The sequence below is a fragment of the Chrysemys picta genome, chromosome 1 (assembly GCF_011386835.1).
Source record: "Chrysemys picta bellii isolate R12L10 chromosome 1, ASM1138683v2, whole genome shotgun sequence".
Taxonomy (NCBI): Eukaryota; Metazoa; Chordata; order Testudines; family Emydidae; genus Chrysemys; species Chrysemys picta.
The window spans coordinates 2,624,244-2,648,775 of record NC_088791.1 but is presented as its reverse complement, the minus strand read 5'-3'; the positions used below and the strand labels follow the sequence as shown (position 1 = coordinate 2,648,775).

General features: G+C 56.8%; 3 protein-coding genes across 7 annotated transcripts in view; 1 reads left to right on the top strand and 2 right to left on the bottom strand.

Moving 5' to 3' along the window:
• RBM28 (RNA binding motif protein 28) overlaps positions 1-24,532 on the bottom strand; it is a 308,732-nt gene that overhangs the window by 106,512 nt on the left and 177,688 nt on the right. The window lies entirely within an intron of this gene.
• On the top strand, positions 16,428-23,233 carry LOC103306558 (transmembrane protein 53-like). Of its 2 annotated transcripts, none has more exons than XM_065592488.1 (3): positions 16,428-16,570; positions 20,817-21,416; positions 21,940-23,233. In XM_065592488.1, the coding sequence occupies exons 2-3, from the start codon at positions 20,864-20,866 to the stop codon at positions 22,302-22,304; spliced, it is 918 nt and encodes a 305-aa protein (XP_065448560.1). In that variant the 5' UTR covers positions 16,428-16,570; positions 20,817-20,863; the 3' UTR covers positions 22,305-23,233. The 2 variants fall into 2 exon arrangements, with proteins under 2 accessions (XP_065448560.1, XP_065448608.1); XM_065592536.1 differs by lacking the exon at positions 16,428-16,570 and adding an exon at positions 17,330-19,734.
• IMPDH1 (inosine monophosphate dehydrogenase 1) overlaps positions 23,182-24,532 on the bottom strand; it is a 55,206-nt gene continuing 53,855 nt past the window's right edge. For all 4 annotated transcript variants that reach the window (XM_065591327.1, XM_065591268.1, XM_065591384.1 and 1 more), the window contains exon 15: positions 23,182-24,362. In XM_065591327.1, the coding sequence (XP_065447399.1) occupies positions 24,341-24,362 (22 nt within the window). In that variant the 3' untranslated portion in view covers positions 23,182-24,340. The remainder of the gene's footprint in view (positions 24,363-24,532) is intronic.

Genomic DNA, 24,532 nt, shown 5'->3' with positions numbered 1-24,532 from the left:
TGCTCAGTGCTGCTGACTGGCAAAAAGCCAAACTGCAAGATACTGACATTGGTGACATTACTTGCAAAAAAAAGAAAGGGGCAAAATCCTGTCTGTCCCCGAGGGCAGACTACGATTGAGGGACTGGAGCAAACGGAGACTGAGACAGGGAGCGCTGCTCCGGATCCCAGCCGCTCCTTTACAGAATCAATGAACACAACTAGTCCTACCAAAGGAGTACAGAGCCCTGGCCATGGGCCCTGCATGACGACTTTGGACATTTGGGAATGGAGAGAACCCTCAAACTTATCCGTAGTAGGTTCTACTGGCCCCGGATGGCTGAAGACGTTCGCAGGAAATGTGAGACATGAACTCGGTATGTTCAAAGGAAAACTCTGCCCACTAGAGCAGCATATGTGAAGAATAGCACCCGCAGCAAACTTTTGGAGCTGGGATGCTCTGATTTCCTGTCTTTAGAAGTGGACAGGAGGAAGGTTGGGAACATTCTAGTAGTGACTGACCAGTTTGCCCGGTATGCGCAGACATATCCCACACGTGACCAGAGGGCCCCCACCATTGCGCGAGTGTTTGGGGGAAATATTTTCAGTGTATGGAATCCCAGCTCAGATACACTCTGGACACGGCAGGTCTTTGAGAGTCCCCTTCTGAAGGAGGTGCTAAGGATGGCAGGAATTAAAAAGTCTAGGACAACGCCTCGTCACCCACAAGATGACCTTCAGCCAGAGGATATGCTGGGGACTTTATGTCCAGAGCAGAAAGCAACCTGGAGCCAGAATGTTGCATTTTTGGTCCATGCCTGCAATGCCACATAGAAAGATACTACGGGAGTGATATCTCCTGATGTGTGGGTGAGAACCAAGATTACCCGTAGATCGGTGTTTCAGGGTATCAGAGCATGGAGAACGCTATGAGACACATCAGCAGTAGGTTTCCTGGCTGAGAGAAGCTGTGGGATGCTTATCACTTGGCTACAGGTGCTGCCCACAAGACCGCAGTTAGTAACAAGCACCGGTATGATGCGAGGGTGCGTTCGCAGGAGCTCCAGCCACCGCACAGAGTTCTGCTGTGAAATTTGGGTGTTGCTGGCAAACACAAGATTGCTGACAGATGGAAGGCAATACCTTACCTGGTGGTGGAAAAGCTGCAAGATCTGCTGGTCTACAAGATTAAACCTGAGACAGGGCCCAGGCAAATAAAGACAGTGCATAGAAACCTCTTCCTGCCTGTGCAGGAATTGGCAGGTGCCCCTTATGGAATGGACCATGACATGGGACCTGGGCGAAAAAGGGCTGGACCAAATCCCCTTCCCAGCACGCGCAGTGGGCCCTGTGGGGCTAATCCACCCTTATCTAACACATCTATTGCTATAGCTTTAATTCAAAAATCTAAAAAGGAATATTAACATTTAGGAAGACACTTGAGGGAAATAGTGTTATTGTCTCTATGTCTCTTTGAAGGTTGTGGTAACCTGTATCTGAACTGTTTAATGGATAAATTACCCTGTGCAAATTGCCAGGATGTTTGGGAGAAGGAGAGTTAAGCCTCTTGTTTTCTCAGGCCAAAAGGCTGCTGGAAACGTATAAAAACCCTGGGACACGATCCTGCTTCATCTCAGATCTGCTTTGGGTTTCAAGAAGGGGAAACCTTAAGCCATAAGGATTGAGATCCCCAGTCACTGACTGGAGTCACCCTGAATATGGACATTGGACTATAACCTATGGACTATTTCTGAAAGGACTTTTGGCAACTACAAACTCATCTCTGCTATGTATCTGAACCTCAAGAATTGAATTCAAGTCCCCGCTCCTCTCCCCAGTGCCTCCTGCACGCCGCTGAACAGCTGGTCACTGGCAGGCGGGAGGGGGAGAAGCTGATTGGTGGGGCCCGCTGGTGGGTGCTGAGCACCCACTATATTTTTCCCTGTGAGTGCTCCAGCCCCGGAGCACCCACAGAGTCAGCCCCTATGTGATTGTCCACACCACGCGGTCATGGACTCATAGGCCCCGTGCTCGCTTGGTTCCGGGCGGCCCCTGGGAGTAACCCCTTCAGTGTGCTAGCCCTGGCTGCCTTCCAAGCTGGGGTGGGTCTCCCGGTCACTGGGGCACCCGATCTCCCGGCAGCGGTGCTGGAACAATGTGTACAGTGGGGGTGCTGTGATCCATTGAACTAACCGGTAAATCATGGACGCCAATGGAAGCCAGGGGTGTCAGCACCCTTGTCTCCAGGCCGTTGTCCGGGGTTCCAACTTCTAGGCGAGGTCACACCTGGTTCTCTGCAACAACAAACACCCTCCCACCACCTTGTCACACACGCAGCACACAGGGAAACAGACACACACAGCACTCGTGCAAATCGTTAAGTAAATCCCCCACTTCGTCACATATACAAATAGTCTCAAAACTTCAGTGGCGGCCCGTTTCAAGGCCAAGAACTCCAGCTTGTGAGTGGGGAGCGAGTCTCCCTAGCAGACTGTCCTCAGCTGGCAAAGGCCACAGGTTTATGTTTGCCGTCCACTTCCTGGTACAGGACTGCTCCCAAGCCCTCCAAAGTGGCATCGAAATGGCTTGCTTGGGTCAGCGAAGACTAGGACGGGAGCATGAGTTTAGCAATTAACGATTTCTCAAAAAGCCTTTTCACATCTCTCGTCCCATCAAGGCCCAAAGAGCTCTAAAGGGCCGTAGCATTTCTGCTCAGGCAGTTTTGGAGACCTCTCCTGGATCTTGGTTTTCGATTGTTCTTGCGGGATGGGCATCGCCTGGTAAGGTCAGTCAGAGGCTTTACCATAGTAGCAGAATTCGTCACAAATCTGCGATAATAGCTGCTAATTCTGAGAAAGGTCTTGAGTTCTCTGTAATTCCTTGGGCATGGCCATGTAACGAGTGCTCCTATTTTATCCGGGTCAGTACTCACACCTTTTTGGGACACAATGTGACCCACGTACTTCCCTGATGCTCTGCGCAACTGGCATTTATCAATCTAAAGCTTCAGTCCATAGGCCTCCAATCTGTCAAGCACTTTAAGAAGTCTCACTTCATGTTCCTCCAAGGTGCTTCCGAACACAATCAGGTCATGCGAATAAACGAACACTTGCAGTAAATTCATGTCTCCCATAAGTTTCTCCATAAGACGTTGAAAGGTGGCAGGTGTTCCAGAAATCCCTTGGGGGCATGTGTTCAAACTGATAAAACCCTAATGGGCACATGAAGGCTGTCTTCTCCTCATCTTCTGCTCCCAGAGGGATCTGGTAATGTCCACTTTGAAGATCCAATACTGGGAACCACTGGCTTGCCAGCAAACAGCCTAAGGCATCTTGGACTCGAGGCACGGTGTATCAGTCACCCACAGTACAGTGTTCAGGGTGCGGGAGTCAATGCACATCCGGATTTTCCCATTCTTTTTACGGACCACTACAGTGGAGGAGGCGTACGGGCTGCGGGATTCGGTAATGATGCCGTTCGCCATCAGCTCCTGAAGGTGGTGCTGCAGGTCTTCCGTCAACGAAGGCGATCTTCCCAGATCTCTCCCCGAAGGGCCGGGAGTCCTGCAGTCTGATGTTGTGCGCCACTCCTTTCGTGCATCCCACGCGTGAGAATTCCTTGGGACTTTCCCAAAGGTTCTTCCTCGGGCGATTCTTCCACTTCTCAGACACCGGCAAATCCCCAAAGTCAAACTTTGCAGGTGTATTGATGGAGTCCCGGCTGCACGCTGGGGTCTCAGGATGGTTTCAGGCTCAAAGAGGCCTGCTACCTTCTGCCCTGGCTTCACAACACCACCACAGCTTATTTCATTAGCAGTCAGCATAATCACCTTTTCCTGGGTTCCAGCAGGCAGGGCTATGGCTCCCCTGGGGCCCTTCCGGGAGCCCTCCCTCAGGCAGCTGCTCGATCATTGCCAATGCCCCTTTACCGCCTTTCAGCCGGGTGCTCATGACAACCACGTCTTGCTCCGTCCTTGCAGGCACTACAAAGGGGGTCATGCAGAGCACCCACCGATTTTTCCCCGTGGTTGAGGTGGTGGAGTCAGAGGGTGGGATATTTCCCAGGGAATGCCTCACTACTAAATGCCGAACTAGCCCTCGGCTGAGCCAGGGCCGGCTCCCGGCACCAGCAAACCAAGCACGTGCCTGGGGCAGCCAAGCGTTAACTCCCACACTCTACAAGGCAGGAGGAAAGGAAGAGAGAGAGCGCGTGTGTGTGTGTGTGTGTGTGTGTGATGCGCATTTCCCCTTTAAGTATGAAGAGTGGGGTCAGAAGGATCCTGCCTTGTTAATTAGATCAGCAAGGCCGGACTGCAGCTGCCTAGAAGCTCCCTCTGTTGTGTGTGTCCCCTGCTCTATGGGAGATGGGGTAAGTGGGGTGCAGGGGACACCCTGACATTAGCCCCCCCCCTTCCTCCCCCTCATATAGCAAGCAGGAGTCTCGGGGAGCAGCTCCAAGGCAGAAGGCAGGAGCAGCACATGGCAGTGGGAGGAGGGACAGCTGAATTGCTGGCAATTGATAGCCTGCTGGGCGGCTGCCGCACAGGGAACTTAGGGGAGTGGGGAGCTGATAGGGGGGCTGCCAGTCCACCCTGGTTCCAAGCCCCCACCAGCCGGCTCCAACGGGCTGCTCTTCCTGCAAGCAGTGGACAAAGCAGGCGGCTGCCAAACGAAGTTAGAAGGGAGCATTGCACAACTTTAAACGAGCACGTTCTCTAATTGATCAGCAATGCTACCCAGACATTACAACCTGGATATTAGCAGAGTTCAGTCTGTGGGAGAACAGAAGTGAGACAAAACCAGAGGCCTCCAAACACACACACCTATGGGGCTGCTCCTGCCTGGGCTGAGGGCAGGACATGGGTGTCCCCCATCGCCTGTGAACTCGAACTCCCTAGAGAGCTCCAGGAGGGTCGGGCTGCTGGTGGGGGTTGGGGGGAGCAGGGGCTCCGGGTCGGACAGGAAGGGGTTTCAGGAGGGCTCTGAGGAGTCAGGCTGGTGGAGGTGGGGGGGATCGGGGGCGGAGGAGAGGGGGGTTCCAGGAGGGCTCTGGGGAGTCGGGCTACTGGGGATGGAGGGGGCTCAGGAGCTCCAGGGGGGCGGAGGGGAGGGCTCTGGGGTCAGGCTGCTGGGGGTGGGGAGCTCAGGGGGGTGGGAGGAGGCGATTGGGGCTCCAGGGGGCAGAGGGGAAGGGGTTCCCGGAGGGAGTCGGGCTGCTGGGGGTGAGGGGGGGAATCAGGGGCTCTGGGGGGTGAGAGGTCGGGCTGGCCCCTCCAGAGGATGTGACAAGGGGCCTGGTGTAGGAATTCGTGCAGATGTTGGGCAGTTCTTTGCTCCCGGGCCGAGTTAGCGCAGGTCCATAGTGAACCTCGCACGAGCGTGTGACATTGGGCTAACCTCGCACGAGCGTGTGACATTGGGCTAACCTCGCACGAGCGTGTGACATTGGGCTCTCCTTGTTCGGGGTGTCTGAGGAACTGGGCGGTCTGGCTGAGTCTCTTTAGGAACAATACAGTCCTCAGCTCCCCTCGGGCCTCATCCTGCCAGGCCTTGCGCTCAGCACCCTCGCTCCCCTGCGATTTCACAGGAGGTGGCGATGGCTGAGCATCTCCTGGCCCTGCCCCCTTCACACTGGCCAGCCGGGCACTAATACATAGCCAGCCCAACGCGGCTGTGTCCCAGAAACGGGCCTGCAACCATTTGTATTGCAATGGCGGGTACCTCGCATTCCCTGGGCTTTCCTAGGAGCGAGACAACCACAGGGCAGGGTCAGTCATTCAAAATCATTTTGCTGCTCACATTTGCAAGTAAAATATCCCCCAACCATCTGACTAAGGTTACTGGCTTTGGCCATGAAACCCTGGTGTTTAATCTCTGTCCGACCCAAGAGATCTGTAACTAAACTGCAGGCTGTTCTCCGGGGTAATTGAGAGGGTTCCCTGCCAGTCACCTTGTCCCCCTGTGATGAAGTGGGGGGTTTTCTTGCTTTTTCCAATGGTTTGCATGCAGAGGGGGTGGGACTCAGTGTCCCTGGGTGTTAGTGGTTTAATGAGGTGAGGGGAGAGGGAGTTTGTTGGTACACTGGACCAGCAAGGGAACTTGGGACCCTGGCCAATGGCCTGGAGAATGGACACCCCAGCGATTGGTGACCCGGAGGCCCAGCTCCGGAGTCACAGCCGGTTCTGGCCAGTGGGAGGACAATGGGCTGTAAAGAGAGGACCCCGGTGACCTGACCAGGTGGTTCCAGCCAGAGGGGCCCAGAGGACAGAAGCGAGGAGACGAGGCCCAGGCGACCCTGTTTCCCTGGAGAGAAGACAATTGACAGAGGTGGGGCTAGGGGCCGGTGATCTCAGATGCCCAGCTGGAAAGTAGTGGGGGCTCTGGGCTGGAGAGAGGGAGCAGGCAGAGCCCACCTGGATGCAGAGAGACTGGGATGTGCTGGGCTGAGGGAGGCCAGGCCTGAGGCCCTGAGAGTTTCCTGTGCTGTGTTCAGACGCTCAATAAACCCTTCTGTGTTACGCTGGCTGAGAGTCGCTCCAGTCTAGGGAACAGGGGGCATTATTCCCTCTGGGAGTGGAGGCCCCGGGTCCAGAGTGAGGGGACTCCCTGAGGAGGCCCATGGCAGATACAGACGTGCTAATGCTCAGAGAAGTGTGGTTCCAGGAGGTGGAGGGGCCTGACCCCCCGAGAGTGGACCGTATGGGGCTAAGAGTGGGCACAACCTGTGAGTCTGTGACATACACACCCACCTCCCTCCAGTGTGATGGCGTCTTGCTGGGTGTCTGCTCTGTTACACCACCCACCTGTCAGCTGCTCATGCCCTCTCCTCTGGGCTACACCAGCCCCCAAGCTCCTCTGAATTGTTCCCGTTTGATCTCCAGCCCCTGCCACTGGCTCTTCACAGAAATCCCGCATCCTCTGCCCCCAAAGGAGCACCCTCTTTGCCAGTTTTACTTTAACCCACTGCTCCTGCAAACCGCACAGCTGCTGGGAAGGTGTCTCATAAAACAAGAGTCGGGTGAAACGAGAGCGATGGAAACAAGTGGCTACGATACAAAACAATCATAAAACATGAACCTGAGCCTACACTTAGTAACGGTTTTCTTTCCTATCTAATAAAGTAGTTTGTCCCCATTTGGCTGCCATCCCTACCCTCTCCTCCGGACCATCTTCATCCTAATCCAGAGAGATGCCCTGACCAGACCAACCCAAAGCAGATCTGAGATGCAGCAGGATCGTGTCCCAGGGTTCTTATACATTTCCAGCAGCCTTTCGGCCTGAGAAAATAGGCTTAACTTTCCTTCTCCCAAACATCCTGGCAATTAGCACAGGGTAATTTATCCATTAAACAGTTCAGATACAGGTCACCACAACCTTCAAGGAGACATAGAGACAGTAATACTATTTCCCTCAAGTGTCTTCCTAAAAATTTTATTAAGATGATGTTAGAACATTAGAACATAAGAACGGCCATACCGGGTCAGACCAAAGGTCCATCTAGCCCAGTATCCTGTCTACCGACAGTGGCCAATGCCAGGTGCCCCAGAGGGAGTGAACCTAACAGGCAATGATCAAGTGATCTCTCTCCTGCCATCCATCTCCACCCTCTGACAGACAGAGGCTAGGGACACCATTCCTTACCCATCCTGGCTAATAGCCATTAATGGACTTAACCACCATGAATTTATCCAGATCTCTTTTAAACTCTGTTATAGTCCTAGCCTTCACAACCTCCTCAGGTAAGGAGTTCCACAAGTTGACTGTGCGCTGCGTGAAGAAGAACTTCCTTTTATTTGTTTTAAACCTGCTGCCTATTAATTTCATTTGATGACCCCTAGTTCTTGTATTATGGGAATAAGTAAATAACTTTTCCTTATCCACTTTCTCCACATCACTCATGATTTTATATACCTCTATCATATCCCCCCTTAGTCTCCTCTTTTCCAAGCTGAAGAGTCCTAGCCTCTTTAATCTCTCCTCATATGGGACCCGTTCCAAACCCTTAATCATTTTAGTTGCCCTTTTCTGAACCTTTTCTAGTGCCAGTATATCTTTTTTGAGATGAGGAGACCACATCTGTACGCAGTATTCGAGATGAGGACGTACCATCGATTTATATAAGGGCAATAATATATTCTCAGTCTTATTCTCTATCCCCTTTTTAATGATCCCTAACATCCTGTTTGCTTTTTTGACCGCCTCTGCACACTGCGTGGACGTTTTCAGAGAACTATCCACGATGACTCCAAGACCTTTTTCCTGACTTGTTGTAGCTAAATTACCCCCCATCATATTGTATGTATAGTTGGGGTTATTTTTTCCAATGTGCATTACTTTACATTTATCCACATTAAATTTCATTTGCCATTTTGTTGCCCAATCACTTAGTTTTGTGAGATCTTTTTGAAGTTCTTCACAGTTTGCTTTGGTCTTAACTATCTTTAGCAGTTTAGTATCATCTGCAAACTTTGCCACCTCACTGTTTACCCCTTTCTCCAGATCATTTATGAATAAGTTGAATAGGATGGGTCCGAGGACTGACCCTTGGGGAACACCACTAGCTACCCCTCTCCATTCTGAGAATTTACCATTTATTCCTACCCTTTGTTCCCTGTCTTTTAACCAGTTCTCAATCCATGAAAGGGCCTTCCCTTTTATCCCATGGCAGCTTAATTTACATAAGAGCCTTTGGTGAGGGACCTTGTCAAAGGCTTTCTGGAAATCTAAGTACACTATGTCCACTGGATCCCCCTTGTCCACATGTTTGTTGACCCCTTCAAAGAACTCTAATAGATTAGTAAGACATGTTTTCCCTTTACAGAAGCCATGTTGACTATTGCTCAACAGTTTATGTTTTTCTATGTATCGGACAATTTTATTCTTAACTATTGTTTCGACTAATTTGCCCGGTACTCACGTTAGACTTACCGGTCTGTAATTGCCGGGATCACCTCTACAGCCCTTTTTAAATATTGGCGTTACATTAGCTATCTTCCAGTCATTGGGTACAGAAGCCTATTTAAAGGACAGGTTACAAACTTTAGTTAACAGTTCCGCAACTTCACATGTTAAAAAAAAATAGTGAACAGAGTTTGAGCATAGAAGTTTCTGGTTATCAGGGAATAACATACAGATTATCGAGGGTGCAAAGTTTGGTTTAAGATCAGGTGGCATGAGGAATACATAATCTGCAATATCCCCGATTGAGAGTAAACGGTTGATGGGTCAAAGTACAGTCATTGAGATATGAGGGTATGAAGTTCATAAAGTGGCTATGTTCGGGTGTGGAGTATAATGAGTGGATATGATGATGAGGATGAATTGACCCTCATTTGGTGAGATTTAATGTTCAGGGAGTTTATGGTTCCAGTTCTTATGATCCAACGGAGAAGGTCACTTGGTCCCTTTCTCGTAGTGGGAGAATGATGTCACTCTGGCTCACGCCTCCTGGTACTGTCAGTGGCCGGTGATGTGCTCGATGTAGATGTCCCTGGACCATCGGATGGCGTCTGAGACCATGAGGCGCCGCATGACGCGTGCGTAGCGTCGACCGATCCCGCAGGTCCGCAGCACACGCTCGTTGCAGGGGTCCCAGGCGCCCAGGGCTTTGACAATCAGGGCGTTCATCTGCACCTCAGAGCCCTTCGCTCTCAGGGTATCAGACAGGGGGGCGTACTTTTCCAGCTTACGAGCTCGGGCTTCGTGAAATGCCGGAGTCCTGCTCTCAAAGGAGACTGTGACGTCGTCGAGGATGATCTTTTTCTGGGCCTTGTCGGTGACGACCACGTCAGGTCGTAGCTGGCTGTCGGTACCCGCGATGGTGCAGTTCATGCAGATCTCCCCCAGGCGTGGCGTGATGGCTTTCACCAGGCGGTTCTGGATGGCGTTGTGGCGCAGCTGCCAGGCTCTGGAGTGGGGTTTGCAGCTGCACAGGACATGGGCCGTCCCGTGGCGGACGGCTCTGTTGAGCGGGACGCAGTTGAGCCGGGCACGGTAAGAAGGCCAGGGCAGTCAGAAACTGAGGAGTCTCCCTCTGACAGGAGAGAGAGACAGGCCTAATACTCCTTTTTTGATCTTTGAATTAAAGCTATAACTATAGACAAGACTTGTTTGCCTCCATCACAAGACCTGAGCAAACACCTGCCCTTCTACCTCTAACAATGCAGGCTGCATTTCAGAGCTCTGTTCATTTACAGATCTTCCTAACCAGTCTCTAAAGGTCGGCCCTGGGTCAGGTCAGTGTGGGAGGTAATTAACTCTTTCTGGCCCTGTCACCTCTCAATGAGATATTATATCACACTCCTAACGTCACAAGGGGGCCACACCTCTAGTCAAAAAGTTGTAGGGGTCTGCAAATGAAAACAAAGATCAAAGCCGCTGCTATATACCAACCCCCAAACCTTGTTTAAAATTTCTAGTGCTGGATAGCGACAGGGTCAAGTTAACACCTTTGACTTTTTGGCCCATATATTCCACCTAAATTCATACAGCCGTGTGCACCAGCAGGGTTGACACAGGCTGGTGAGCGAGGCAATGACTCACCGGCACAGCGCCTCCTGCTGGTTGTCCAGGGAATCAGCTCGCCAGCCTTTGTAGCGCCCTCTGCAGGCCTGAGTCTCGCCTGTTGCTGGCCTGTGTCCCTCCCGGACCCCGGTGCCCCTTTCCCTTGGGTGCTGCCCCCTGGCAGGACACTTCAGCTGTCTGGGTCTTCCCTCCCAGGGGATCCCCCAACCCCCTAGCCCCACCTCACCCCAGTCTTGGGCTACTGCCAGTCCCCATCTAGCCCCACTCACTGGGGCAGACTGCAGTGTAAGTGCCACTCAGCATTGGCCAGGGGGGTTTGGACCTGCTGCCTCTGCCTACCCTGGGGCTGCCCCCTGCAACCCCAGTACCTTGTCCAGCCTTTAGCAAGGCCAGCAGCTCCCCAGCCCTGCTCCACTCAGGTACCCAGGTCAGCACCCCAGCAGCCAGGCCCGCCTCGCTCAGCAAGTAGAGAGAGTCTCTTTTTGAGCGCCATCCTAACAGCCCCTTTATAGGGCCAGCTGCAGCCTGATTGGCTGCTTCCCCCATCAGCCTTTCCAAGCCACAGCCCTCCCCAGGGCAGCTTTGAACCCCTCCGGGCAGGAGCGGGGTGACCACCCGCTACATCCATCTTGCTGTCCACTCAAGTGCTGTATAGAGAAGCCCTCCGGTTCCTAGAGTCCACTAAGGCAAAGAGTTAAAACCGGCCCCATTTCGTAATCTTTGTCAGGACTGGTTTCGGGACGGGGGAGGGGAGAGAAATCTTTTACAACTTTTTTTCTCTAAACATCAGTTATGCTCCTGACGTACGTTATTGGAACTAATCCCCTTGCTAGTAATGTCGAATAATCCTCTTTGCTGGGACAAAGTCCGGCTACCTGAAAACGGATGTAACTACCATCCTGCTGTGTGTCCTGCTTCCGTTACCGTTGGACTGGACAGGTCCCCGGTCGGCTGGCAGTTCCCCATGTCAGTGCCCAAGCTCTTGCAAATTATTCGATCTTTTATTGGTTTTGTTTTTCTTGTTATTTCTTTTGTTAAAGCTCCTTCATTGTCTCCCTGTTTCTCTTTGGCGTCAGCGTCAGGTTCTTACCCGGAACCTGGACATGTATCAAATGTTGCGCAACCCCAGATCCTATTGACATTGCCTCTAGGCACCTTAAGGTCTTGAACTCCTGTCCCCCATGTGACCTCTGTGGGTTGGTGTGACATTCTGAGTGTGAGATAACACTGTATCCCATTGAAAGGTGGCAGGGCCAGAAAGAATTAATTATCTCACAGACTGATCTGACCCAGGGCTGAACTTTAAAAAGTTGTTAGGAAGATCTGTAAATGACTAGAGCTTTGAAATGCAGCCGGCATTGTTAGAGGTAGAAGGGTAGGTGTTTGCTCAGGTCTCGTGATGTAAGAAAACAAGTCTTGTCTAAAACTATAGCTTTAATTCAAAGATCAAAAAAGGAATAACAACATTTAGGAAAACAAGGAGTCTGGTGGCACCTTAAAGACTAACCGATTTATTTGGGCATAAGCTTTCGTGAGTAAAAACCTCACTTCTTTGGATGCATCCGAAGAAGTGAGGTTTTTACTCACGAAAGCTTATGCCCAAATAAATCGGTTAGTCTTTAAGGTGCCACCAGACTCCTTGTTTTTGTAGATACAGACTAACACGGCTACCCCCTGATACTTGACAACATTTAGGAAGACACTTGAGGGAAATAGTATTATTGTCTCCATGTCTCTTTGAAGGTTGTGGTAACCTGGATCTGAACTGTTTAATGGATAAATTACCCTGTGCTAATTGCCAGGATGTTTAGAAGAAGGAGAATTAAGCCTATTGTTTTCTCAGGCCAAAAGGCTGCTGGAAATGTATAAGAACCCTGAGACACGATCCTTCTGCATCTCAGATCTGCTTTGGGTTTCAAGAAGGGAAACCCTAAGCCATAAGAATTGAGATCCCCAATCACTGACTGGAGCCACCCTGAATATGGACATTGGACTATAACCTATGGACTATTTCTAAAAGGACTTTTGGCAACTACAAACTCACCATCTTGGCTATGTATCTGGATCTCAAGAAATTAAACTCAAGTCTGTCTGTATATTGATCTTTCAACCAACTCTCTCTCTCTTTTCTTTTTAAATAAATTTTAGTTTAATTAATAAGAATTGGCTCTAAGCGTGTATTCTGGGTAAGATCTAAGTTATCATTTGACCTGGGTCTGGGGCTTGGTCCTTTGGGATCAGGAGAACCTTTTTTCTTTTACTGGGGTATTGGTTTTCATAACCATTTGTCCCCATATCGAGTGGCACTGGTGGGGATACTGGGAAACTGGAGTGTCTGAGGGAATTGCTTGTGTGAACTGTGGTTAGCCAGTGGGGTGAGACCGAAGTCCTCTCTGTCCGGCTGGTTTGGTGCCTTAATAATAAAGAAACTCCAGCCTTGGGCTGTGACTGCCCTGCTCTAGGCAATTTGTCCTGAATTGACACTCTCAGTCGTGTCCTAGCAAAGGCAGCATCGTTATAGTTGGTTGCTGTACATACACCTAGTCAGAATTCCTGTGCAACTTCTGTGGAGCTGTGAAGGGGCATTGCTAGTGGGTGACCCAGGGCCTGGCCAGAGGCCCTGCATACCTGCTTGCATTGATGGGCTAGCCTAAAACTGGGACTTGGGTGCCTATGTCTGGGGTTTAGGGGCCAACCTGCTGTGGTGGAGCAGGGCCCGAGTTGAGCCCTTTCTGCAGAAAAGGACCTGGGGGTTACAGTGGACAAGAAGCTGGATATGAGTCAGCAATATGCCCTTGTTGCCAAGAAGGCTAATGGCATTTTGGGCTGTATAAGTAGGGGCATTGCCAGCAGATCGAGGGACGTGATCATTCCCCTCTATTCAGCACTGGTGAGGCCACATCTGGAGTATTGCATCCAGTTTTGGTCCCCCCGCTACAGAAAGGATGTGGACAAATAGGAGAGAGTCCAGCGGAGGGCAATGAAAATGATCAGGGGGCTGGAGCACATGACTTATGAGGAGAGGCTGAGGGAACTGGGATTGTTTAATCTGCAGAAGAGAAGAATGAGGGGGGATTTGATAGCAGCCTTCAGCTACCTGAAAGGGGGTTCCAAAGAGGATGGAGCTCGTGTGACGGGTTGGATCACAGAAACCCCCTTGGGAGCTGCCACCCGATGTGCAAAAGACTACCCCTGCTTCTGTTTTCCCTGCCAGCTCAGGACTCCAGCACCCTGTCTTGCTGAGCCAGACACTCCCGTCTGGCTCCAACACAGACCCAGGGTCTGAATCACTTGCCCCAAAGCTGCAAGTTTACCTGAAAACAGCTCACAGTAGTGTGCTTGTCTCTAGCACTCAGATGCCCAACTCCCACTGGGGTCTAAACCCAGATAAATCCGTTTTACCCTGCATAAAGCTTATGCAGGGCAAACCCAGAAATTGTTCGCCCTCTATAACACTGATAGAGAGATATGCACAGTTGTTTGCTCCCCCAGGTATTAATACATACTCTGAGTAAATTACTAAATAAAAAGTGATTTTATTAAATACAGACAGTAGGATTTAAGTGGTTCAAAGTAGTAACAGACAGAACAAAGTAAGTCACCAAGCAAAATAAAATAAAATGCGCAAATCTATGCCTAATCAAACTGAATACGGATAATCTCACCCTCAGAGATGCTTCAGTAAGTTTTTTTCTCAGACTGGACACCTTCCAGGCCTGGGCACAATTCTTTCCCCTGGTACAGCTCTTGTTGCAGCTCAGGTGGTAGCTAGGGGATTCTTCATGATGGCTCCTCCCCCTCTCTGTTCTCTTCCCCCCTTTATATATCTTTTGCATAAGGCGGGAACTCTTTGTCTCTCTGGGTTTCCACCCCCCTCACTGGAAAAGCACCAGGTTAAAGATGGATTCCAGTTCAGGTGACATGATCACATGTCACTGCAAGACTTCATTGCCCACTTGCCAGCACACACATATACAGGAAGACTCACAGGTAAATACAGCCATCTGCGGATAATGGGAGTCATCAAGATTCCAAACCATCATTAATGGTCCACACTTTACACAATTACAATAGGCCCTCAGAGTTACATTTTATATTTCTAGTTTTAGATACAAGAGTGGTACATTTATACAAATCAGATGATCATACTCAGTAGATTATAAGCTTTGTAATGATACCTTACAAGAGACCTTTTGCATGAAGCATATCCCAGTTACGTTACATTCACTTATTACCGTATTTTCTCTAAAACTATCTCAGTTACATTATATTGACTTATTATCAAGTTTTTATAAAACCATATAGACTGCACAACGTCACAGCTCGGCTGTTCTCAGTGGTGGCAGATGACAGAACAAGGAGCAATGGTCTCAAGTTGCAGTGGGGGAGGTTTAGGTTGGATATTAGGAAACACTGTTTCACTAGGAGGGTGGTGAAGCACTGGAATGGGTTACCGAGGGAGGTGGTGGAATCTCCTTCCTTAGAGGTTTTTAAGGCCCGGCTTGACAAAGCCCTGGCTGGGATGATTTAGTTGGGAATTGGTCCTGCTTTGAGCAGGGGGTTGGACTAGATACCTCCTGAGGTCCCTTCCAACCCTGAGATTCTATGATTCTATGAGCCAACTGATGTGCAGAGAAGCCCTGGGGTGCTTTAGACCATTTCAGTTTTAATAAAAAGAACAGGAGTACTTGTGGCACCTTAGAGACTAACAAATTTATTAGAGCATAAGCTTTCGTGGACTACAGCCCACTTCTTCGGATGCATAGCTTATGCTCTAATAAATTTGTTAGTCTCTAAGGTGCCACAAGTACTCCTGTTCTTTTTGCGGATACAGACTAACACGGCTGCTACTCTGAAACCTTCGATTTTAATGTGATGCAACTTGTAGAAGAACCTTTGCATCCCTAGAAACGATTGTGTCATGCACGTGGTAGGTGTTTGATGGTAATTTCCTCTCTCTTCAATTAAAGCTACAGCTCTACAGCGCCTAATGGGGGCAGAGGGGGCAGCGCACTGAGCCGCTCCTCACAGCTGCAGATTATCTTGAGTAGCTTCTGCAAATAACGATGCAAAGGCTCCCGGCTGCCCATTCCTGCCATGCCAGTGTTACCTTCCACCTTGCGCCCCCCGCCAGCCCTACGGCAGCTCCCCGCCCCCCCTCCACGCTGAGGCGCCCCGCTGCGGCAGCTCCCCACCCCAGCTCACCTCTGCTCGGCCCCCTTCCCGAGCGGGCTGCAGTCGCTGCTCCACTTTTCCCATCTCCCAGGCCAATCAGCTGTTTGGCGCCGCAAGCCTGGGAGGGGAGGAGAATTAGAGTGGGGGCGGCGTGCTTGGGGAGGAGGCGGAGCAGAGGTGGGCTGGGGTGGGGAGCTGCTGCACGGCAGCCCAGGAACGCTGTAAAAAAAAATTGGGGCACCGCTTTTTGGCGCCCCCGACCCTTGGCGCCCTAGGCAACCGCCTAGCTTGCCTTAATGGTAGCACCGGCCCTGGTCTCCGGTGAGGGTTTCTGTCCCTGTCTGCGGGGGCAGCGGCTGGTCCAGGCTCTGGCGTCCCCATCCAAGAGCCCCACGCGCCTCTGCCCCCAGCAGCAGCCCGGAGTCTGCCGGGTGCCCCCGGCCGCTGCTCCCAGACTTTCTCCTCCGCCTGGGCGGGGACTTCCCTGGGCTGGGGCTGCGGCCCGTGTCACCAGCACTGCACGGAGCCCCCGCGCCAGGCGCAGGCTGCACCGACCTGCCCCCGCCCCCCGACAGCAGCCGGCCCCGATCCCGCCGCCGGGCGCACCGACTCCCTGCCCCGCCCCTTCTGCTCGGCTGGGGTGGGTCTGTCCCAGTGCAGGGGGGGGAGTTACCCCGCGGCGCGGATCTGGCCGGGGGGTAGTTCCCTGGCACTTTATGCCCCCCCCTTTATTGCCCCCTCCAGCCGGCTGGTAATTTGTAGACGGTCCCCGAGGGGGCGGGGCCTGTGCCGCGGGGGCGGGGCCGGGAGCGCAGCCCGGACTAGCCGGAGGGAGGTGGGGGCACCGGGCGGAGCCGGGCCGGGCAGAGCGCGTTGGGACGCGGCACCGCCAGGGTGAGTAGCGCCCGCGGGCACCGGGGCTAAGCGATGGGGAGGGGGCGTGTGCGGGGGGGTGAGCAGCGAGGGGCGCGTGCCCAGGTAGGGAGCAGTGGGGGGGGAGCAGTGAGGGGAGCGTGCGGGGGGGGGTGTCGAGCAGTGGGGGGGCAGGGAGCAGTGGGGGGCGCGTGCGGGGCGGGTGAGCAGTGGGGGGGCAGGGAGCAGTGGGGGGCGCGTGCGGGGGGGTGAGCAGTGGGGGGCAGGGAGCAGTAGGGGTGTAAGGAGCAGTGGGGGGGGGTGCGGGAGTGGGGGGCACGTGCCCAGGTAGGGAGCAGTGGGGGGGAGCAGTGAGGGGGATGTGCGGGGGGGGGTCGAGCAGTAGGGGTGTAGGGAGCAGTGGGGGGGGGGTGCGGGAGTGGGGGGCACGTGCCCAGGTAGGGAGCAGTGGGGGGGAGCAGTGAGGGGGATGTGCGGGGGGGGGGTCGAGCAGTAGGGGTGTAGGGAGCAGTGGGGGGCGCGTGCGGGGGGGTGAGCAGTGGGGGGGCAGGGAGCAGTAGGGGTGTAGGGAGCAGTGGGGGGCGCGTGCGGGAGTGGGGGGCACATGCCCAGGTAGGGAGCAGTGGGGGGGAGCAGTGAGGGGCACATGCGGGGGCGAGTGAGCAGTGGGGGGGCAGGGAGCAGTAGGGGTGTAGGGAGCAGTGGGGGGGCACGTGCGGGGGTAGGGAGCAGTGGGGGGCGCGTGAGGGAGTGGGGGGCACATGCCCAGGTAGGGAGCAGTGGGGGGGGGTGATGAGCCTTAGAAGGCCCCAAGGCCCCGTCTGCTCTGTGGATCTAGAGACCCCGCTGCGCTCTCCATGGGGACAGGGCTAACCCCACCCCGGTTGTACAGGACAGTGGTGTGTGGCAGCCCTGCTCCACCCCAGAGCTGGCTGCACTTGTGGGGTCCCAGTGGCTGGGGCCAGCCGTGGAGAAGGGGAAGCGCTCCCTGGAGCTGTGCCCGTGCCCGCCCACTGCTGCCCTCGCCTGAACCCCACCTGGTGCTCTGCCGGCAGTCTGCCAGATGCTTGAGGATCTGTCCGGTGCCAGGCGATGAACTCTGCCAGGGCAGCCCCGAGCCGCTCGCTGAGCGTGGGCTGAATTCATGTGACCAGGGCAGGGTCTGTAGCCAGAGAGACCCTTGGCAGGCCCAGTGTTTGCAGCCTGGCCATGGTGTCCCCCAGGCGTGGGCGCAGTGGGTGGGTGTGGGGCCAGGGGAGGGGAAGGACTGTGCCAGTGGTTGGGGCTGGGGGCTGGCAGCCCAGCCTTGGCCAGAGGAAGTGGGGGCCCATTCCTGAGGCGGGAAGGGGCCCAGGGAGCTGAGGAAGCAGGGAGGCAGATATCGAACTGCTGCCGGTGGGGGGGGCACCCTGCTTTCAGAGGGGCGGCAGGGCTCCCCGGGGGTGCCGCCTGCTGCCCATTGCTGGGGAGGTGTGCCAGGGTCCCCAGGGCTGAGCCGGCCGCGCTCGCTGGCTGGCACGCGGCCCACGCCGGCGAATCAGACGCTCTTGATCTGGATGCGTAGTGAGCGTTGCCATGGCACCCTGGCACCGATGCTGGGCCCTGACCCAGCCGGTATTCGCTCCCCGCAGGGGAGTGGGAGGCAAGGGGCTGGTGCTAGACAGGGCTCTAGGGGCTGAGCGGGGCAATTCCAGCTGAGGGGTGCCGGCTCCACAGCTAGTGGGGATCAGGGAGCTGCAGGGGGTCACTGGCAGGGCCCGGGAGTGGCTAAGTAATAGGGTTATACAGGAGTGCAGCCCAGCCCCCCCCCCCCCCGAGCCACGTGCTCCTGCAGCTCTGGGGTCGCATGGGGTATCCCCAGCAGGGGCCTTGTCCCCCTTCCTCCTGGTACTGGGATGCAGCCGTAGAGCTTTGAAAGGCACTCGACAGGGTCCCTCCCTGGGGGCAGCAGCCCCCCAGCCAAGATCGGTGTGGGGGGGCAGGATTATTTCTCAGGCCCTGGTGGAGAGTTGGGCGGGGAGTTCTCAGTGCTCCAGGCAGGGGGGGCTGTGGGCATTCAGCCCCTCTGGGGCAAGGACTGGCTGTGTGGGGCCCAGGGGCCCCTGTCTCCAGAGGGGGGGCAGCTGGAGGTGAGCAGGAGCTAAGGGCTGGCCCAGATGACACCACTCTCCCAGTGCACGGCGGGTTACACCGAGCCTGGATTAGATTGTGGGGCGGCCGGCAGAGGAGCGCCTGGCCTCCGCCAGCCTGGAGGCTGGGTCAAAAGTACAAGGGGCTCCCCAGCATCCCGGGGGCCGTTTGGAGCAGGGGGCATCTGAGGGGAGCAGAGATCCCTAACCAGCAGGGAGGGGCTGTGTGTGGGGCTGGTGCCGGTGGGTTTGGGGAGCCCAGACGCTGCGGTGGGGGTGTGGGAGGGCAGGGAGAGAGGGGCAGAGCATGAGGGAGATCTCGTCCTCCCTGGGGAGCAAGGGAACAGGTCGTTCCTTTGGCTGGCGGCCAGCGGGTGAGAGGCAGGGGGCCCTTTCCCTAGTCGCACGTAGCGTCTCCCTCCTGCCCTGGGCTGAGAGTGGGCACGGCGCCAGCCTTGCCTTGTGTAATCTGTTATGTAGCCACGGCTGGGCCGTCCCAGAACACTTCATTTCCTGTGCAAAGCACGCTGGGCTGGCCGGCTGCCATCCGCCTCATCCCTCGCAGGCCGGGGGGCCCCCTGCACAGGGTGCAGCGTTTGGGTACCCAGCCTGGGCTGAGGGCAGGGGCGGTGGCGGGGTCTACCGAGGCTCAAGCGAGCTTAACATGCCAGAGAAGCAGGGAACAGAGCTACAGCCCAGTTCGCCCTGAGCACAAAGACCCAGCGAGCAGAGGAGTGTGAAATATGCCCCCCCCAAGATCAGCACGCAGGAGTGCGGGGCCTGAGCCCCAGGGAATTGTCTCCCCCGCGGGCGTCACAGCTGGCAGTGCCACGCAGGCAGGAGTTCTGCAGGCTGGACAAGCTGCCCTGGCACGCTGGTGTTCGTGACACAGCTTGTCGCCAGGGCAGTGTGTGCCCTCGCACACCCACAGGGCACCTTTCCCTGGGGACTGAGAGAGGAGCGGCCAGGCTGGGCAGCCCTGGGGTCCCTCGAGCCCGGTCTCCTGCGTCCACCCCGGCCAGCGCCAGCTGCTTGAGAGGAAGGTGTCAGAATTGGGTGAGTGCTGGCAGGGAGAGCATGGCGCTGCAGGGTCTTTTGATCTAATGCCCCGGGTGGCCACGTTGTCCCCGTGATGGCCTGTCACCGTGTCCGTCTTCCATGCCCGTGGCTGCCGGCCAGGCTCTGCCTGGAACCAAGGTGCAAGTGCTTGGCAGGGAGAGGAACGAGCCATTGGAGCCACGGAGCGCGGTGGATTCTCCATCACTGGCCATTTTTCAGTCCAGGCTGGATGTTCGCCTGAAGCTCGGCTCGAGGGATGAAGTCTGGGCAGTCCCGTGGCGTGTGGTCCTTGGAATGGATGAATTCGGAGCCCAGCCCTCCTGCCAGGAGCCGGGCCCTGCCACTACACCCACACCCAGCTACCGGTCAGGGGCTATGCAAAAATCCAGGCTTCACGCTTAACACTGGGAGCCCAGAACTGGGCAGTGCTGGTGCCGAGCCCTTTCCAACCCTGGGTCTGGGTCCTAGCCTCTGGGTCTGACACCCCAAGCCAAACGGGGCAGGTGTATCCCCTGCCCGTGCTGGCCGGGGGCCCTGCTGGCCGAAGCGGTGCGACCCTCCGGCCCTCCTGGCAGTTGCAGGGACTTGTTGGGGGGCTGTTTGCAGGGCAGGGGCAGAGCCCGCAGGGCTGGTCACAGCAGCGGGGTCCCAGTTGGGCAGACATGTGAGGGTCTCTTGTCCCTTTGCCAGGGGTTGGAACGCTCTAGCCGTGGGTCTGAGGCCCCTTTGCAAATCCACCCCCTGGGAAGAAAACTTCTGGAGCTGGCGAAGGGGGATGGGTTTGTTGTGCCAGGGCAGGGCTGGGAGGCAGGACTCCTGGGTTCTGGCTCTGGGAGGAGAGGGCTGGAGTAGTTAGAGCAGTGGGGGCCGGGCGGGACCCAAGGACTCCTGGGTTCTATTCCCTGCTCTGCTACTGGCTCACTGAGTCCCCTCTCTGTGCCTCAGTTTACCTCCCCGATCTCCCCCCAGCCCGTGGGGGACAGTACTCGCTGCTGCTGGGGGAGTCCTGGCTCCTCTGCCCTTGGGATAGCCCATGCTGGTTCCAGTGGCGCCTGAGCCTGCCCCTGTGTGTCTTGCAGGGCTCCCATGCCTGGACGCCGGAGGCAGCGCGGCCACAGCAGCCTGGATGCAGATGGAGCAGGCTGGAGGCACCAGGGCTGCCCCCCTAGTGCAGCCTGGGGGCCCAGAGCCCACCCCATTGCGGGTGCTGCAGCCTGCCGAGCTCTCTCTCGCCCCTGGCGGGCCAGCAGCGGTGACGGCCTTTTCCAGGACCCTACGCCTGTACAGCAGCCCCGTGCCTGGGGGCAGCGCCCCCTCCAGGCCCCTGGTGGTGCTGCTGCCCTGGTTTGGCGCCCGGCCCCGCTCCATGGCGAGGTACCTGGAGCTCTATCTGCCGCGCGGCCTGGACGTGCTGGTGGTGGAGAGTGACCTGAGCCACTTCCTATGGCCCCGGCACGGGCTGGCCTACGCGGCCTGTGTGCTGGGCCTGCTCCGGGACAGCCAGCCCTTCTGCTCCCGCCCGCTGCTTGTCCATGCCTTCTCCATCGGCGGCTACACCTTCGCCCAGATGATGGTGCACATGAGCCGGGAGCCGCAGCGGCACCGGCAGCTGGCAGAGAGGATCCGGGGCCTGGTGTACGACAGCCTGGTGACGGGCAGCCTGGGGAACATGGCGCTGGGTGAGTGGGGTCTGGGCAGGTCCTGTGGGGCAAACCCCCTCTCCAGGCACTAGCCCGGGGGGGAGAGGACAGATCTTTTACGGTCTCCTCCAGCCCCAGCCGTTCTGGAGCCCTGTCCAGCCTGGAGATCCCCAGGATCTGCAGATGCAGGGTGAGGTGGGGGGTAAGAACGGCCACCCTGGGTCAGACCATCGTCCATCTCTGACAGGGACTGGTGCCACGAGCAGAGCGATTATCAGTGATCCATCCCGGCACCCAGTCCCAGCTGCTGGCAGGCGGAGGTTTAGGGACACCCAGAACACAGGGTTGTGTCTCTGCCCATCTTGGCTAATAGCCATTGCTGGACTTGTCCTCCAGGAACTGCTCTAGTTCCTTTTTGAACCCGGTTAGATTTTTGGCCTTCCCAGCATGCCCCGCCCTGCGATGGTTGAGGGAACAGGCGGGAGCCGCAGCAGGGGGGAGGGGGGTCTGCGTCTGGCCTGGCGGCTCCCCTGCCCACTAACCCCCTTCTTGCCCCGTGCAGGCGTGGCTCAGATGAGCAGCTCCCCGGCCTTCCGGCCCCTCGTCAGGGGAGGCACCAGGCTCTACTTCAGCCTCCTGCACGGCTGCACCGTGCGGTACTACAAAGCGGCCCAGGGCGTGGTCTCCCGGCCGCCGCTTCGCTGCCCCGTCCTGCTCTTCTATTGCTGCAACGACCCCCTGAGCGACCCTGCCCGGGTGCAGGAGCTGCTGGAGAGCTGGAAGGGGGCGGGGATCCAGGTGCAGGCCCAGGGCTGGCAAGACTCGTGCCATGCAGCCCATCTGCGCCAGCACCCCCAGGAGTACCAGCGGGTGCTGCAGGGATTCCTGGAGCGGCTGGACCTGGCCCTGCTCCGCGCCAGGCTCTAGGAGCTGGGGCTGGGTTGGCCCAGGAGCCCCCCCTCACACGGCTGGGGTGACATGCAGCTGCTGCAGCCGGAGCCCTGCTCGTCCCTGGCAGGCAGGGGACTCCTGCCCTCCCACCACCCAGCCTCCAGCCGTGCCATTCGCCTTCCTCAGCTGGCCCTGCCGGGCAGGCCAGGGTCCATGGGCACGTTGCCTGACTGGGTGGCCTCGGGCACAGAGCACGGTACCAGCTGCTGCAACACGGACACCCCGGCTGCGGGAGGGGGAAAGCCATCGAGTCCTCTGCCCCAGGGAGGCATGATGGGCACCTGCTTGCTCTAGCCCCAGTGGGCTGAGTGGTGCTGGGGCCAACGGGGAGCAGGTGGGGGGAGGCAGATTTCCCCCAGGTGGGTTGATGAGGGGGGAGGGCAGCCCTCCCCTCGCCCAGTTTCACCTCTGCCCTGGGCTGGACTGGGACAGGCTGCTGGGGGCTGCGCTGGACAAAGATGAACTCGCAACTCGGCGGCTCCACCTCCCACCAGGAGCCAGCTGCCGTTGTGCACCTGCCCCCTCCCGGCACCGAGCAAAGGCCCCTCGCAGGGCCTCGGGGAATGGCCAGGCGGAGCAGGGATGGGGGCTCGGGGGAGCATTTCATGCTAGTTTCAACACAGTTTTTTAACCCCATCTGTAAACTGGTTTGAAATCCCCCCGGACACCGGATCCTGCCATGCCCTGATTCCACCGTGCAGCTGCCACTGGTCCTCCAGCCACGTGCCCTAGCACTGCTCAGGCAGGCCCTGGGCCCAGTCCTCACCCCCTTCTCCCCCGGGCTGGTGGTTTGCCATAGCGAGGCGGGCTGGAGTCCAGCTCCGCGTGCTCCCCCCCACCAGCCGCTGCCAGGCCCGATGCTGCATTACTTTATTATTTTTCAATACACAATTACAAACACTGGACCCCAATGTGCAAAGTTAAAGCCTTCCGCCGAGTAGGGGGTCGGTGCTGCAGGGGGAGAGGCCGGGACTCGCCAGTAGCTGCAGTGACAGAAAAAGGAGATTTAAACTCAGCGGGCAGAAACAGAGTGAAGCTGCCCAGCCCCGCAGAGCCTGAGGGGGGCTGCAGTACCGGGCTGCGCTGCAGAGGGGTGGCCAGGCCCCCATTCCAGCCTTGGGGGTCACTCCTGCCCCCCTGCCTAACCCCAGAGCAGCTGCTGCCCCAGAGGGACGTGCCCCTGCGGCGGGGCAGGCTGCAGGGGCCCAGGCGTGCAGCGGGCTGACACCCCGGGGGGCTCTGTGGAGAGGGAGAAGTCCAGGCAGCTTCAGGCCAGGACCGGAAGGGAGGTGGCTTGGTCCAGGTTGGAGAGACCCTACTAACAAACAGCCTTGGGGGCAGGGTAAGACAGCCCCTGGGCATCAGAGGGTTAATAGCCGAGGCAAGGCTCAGCCTCCTGTACAAGTTTATAAAATGCCTTCAAGCCCAGGGGCTCCTGGTCCAGAGCCAGGCTGGGCTGTCAGCAGGATCCCTGCGGCTCCCGTCACTGCCCCGCTGCAGGGCCGGCCCCCCCGGCCTGTGCCCCCCTGCAGCACTAGCACCGGTGGGCGGGGGAGCCGTGTCCACGGAGGGCAGCAGCGGTGGGGTCTAGCGGAGGGGAGGTGGAGTGTGGGGGGGATGCAGGCTCCAGCCAGGCCCTGGCTGCCCGTGAAGATGCAGCAGGCGGGAGCAGGGGGCACTGCTCAGTGTTAAGTGCTGAAACGCTCCTGCCCCCCCGGCAGTGGGGGCCCCCCGAGCTCTTTCCAGCCCCTGCTCTCTGTTCTGCCCAGTCCAGGGGGGCTGGTTCCCGGGGCCTTGCCCCAGGTGCTGGGGAGACCTGGCTGCAGTCCAGTCCGGGCCAGGTCCTGGCCAAAGGCGAGACGCTCTCGGCCGTAGTGCAAATCCGTCCCTGGGCGGCGTGGTCGGAGCGCTGTCCCGGCGCCGGGAGGGGACGGCTGGGCTACACGCGGCGGGCGGCGACCGGGGCAGGGACGTTGGGAGCTGTGCGCTGGCTGTTGCTTCGGAGCCCGTCGTCAGTATAGCCGCTTCTCGTAACTGGCGGGGAGAGGGAGAGGGAGAGGCAGGGTCAGTGCGGAGCCGACAGCGTCTGCCCCCCGGGCAGGGCTCTGAATTCGCCCGCGGTCACCCGGGCCGGTCGTCACCCCCGAGCCGGACCCGGGAGCTGGCTGAGAGGGCGAGGGGAACAGCTGCTGGCAGGACTCTGG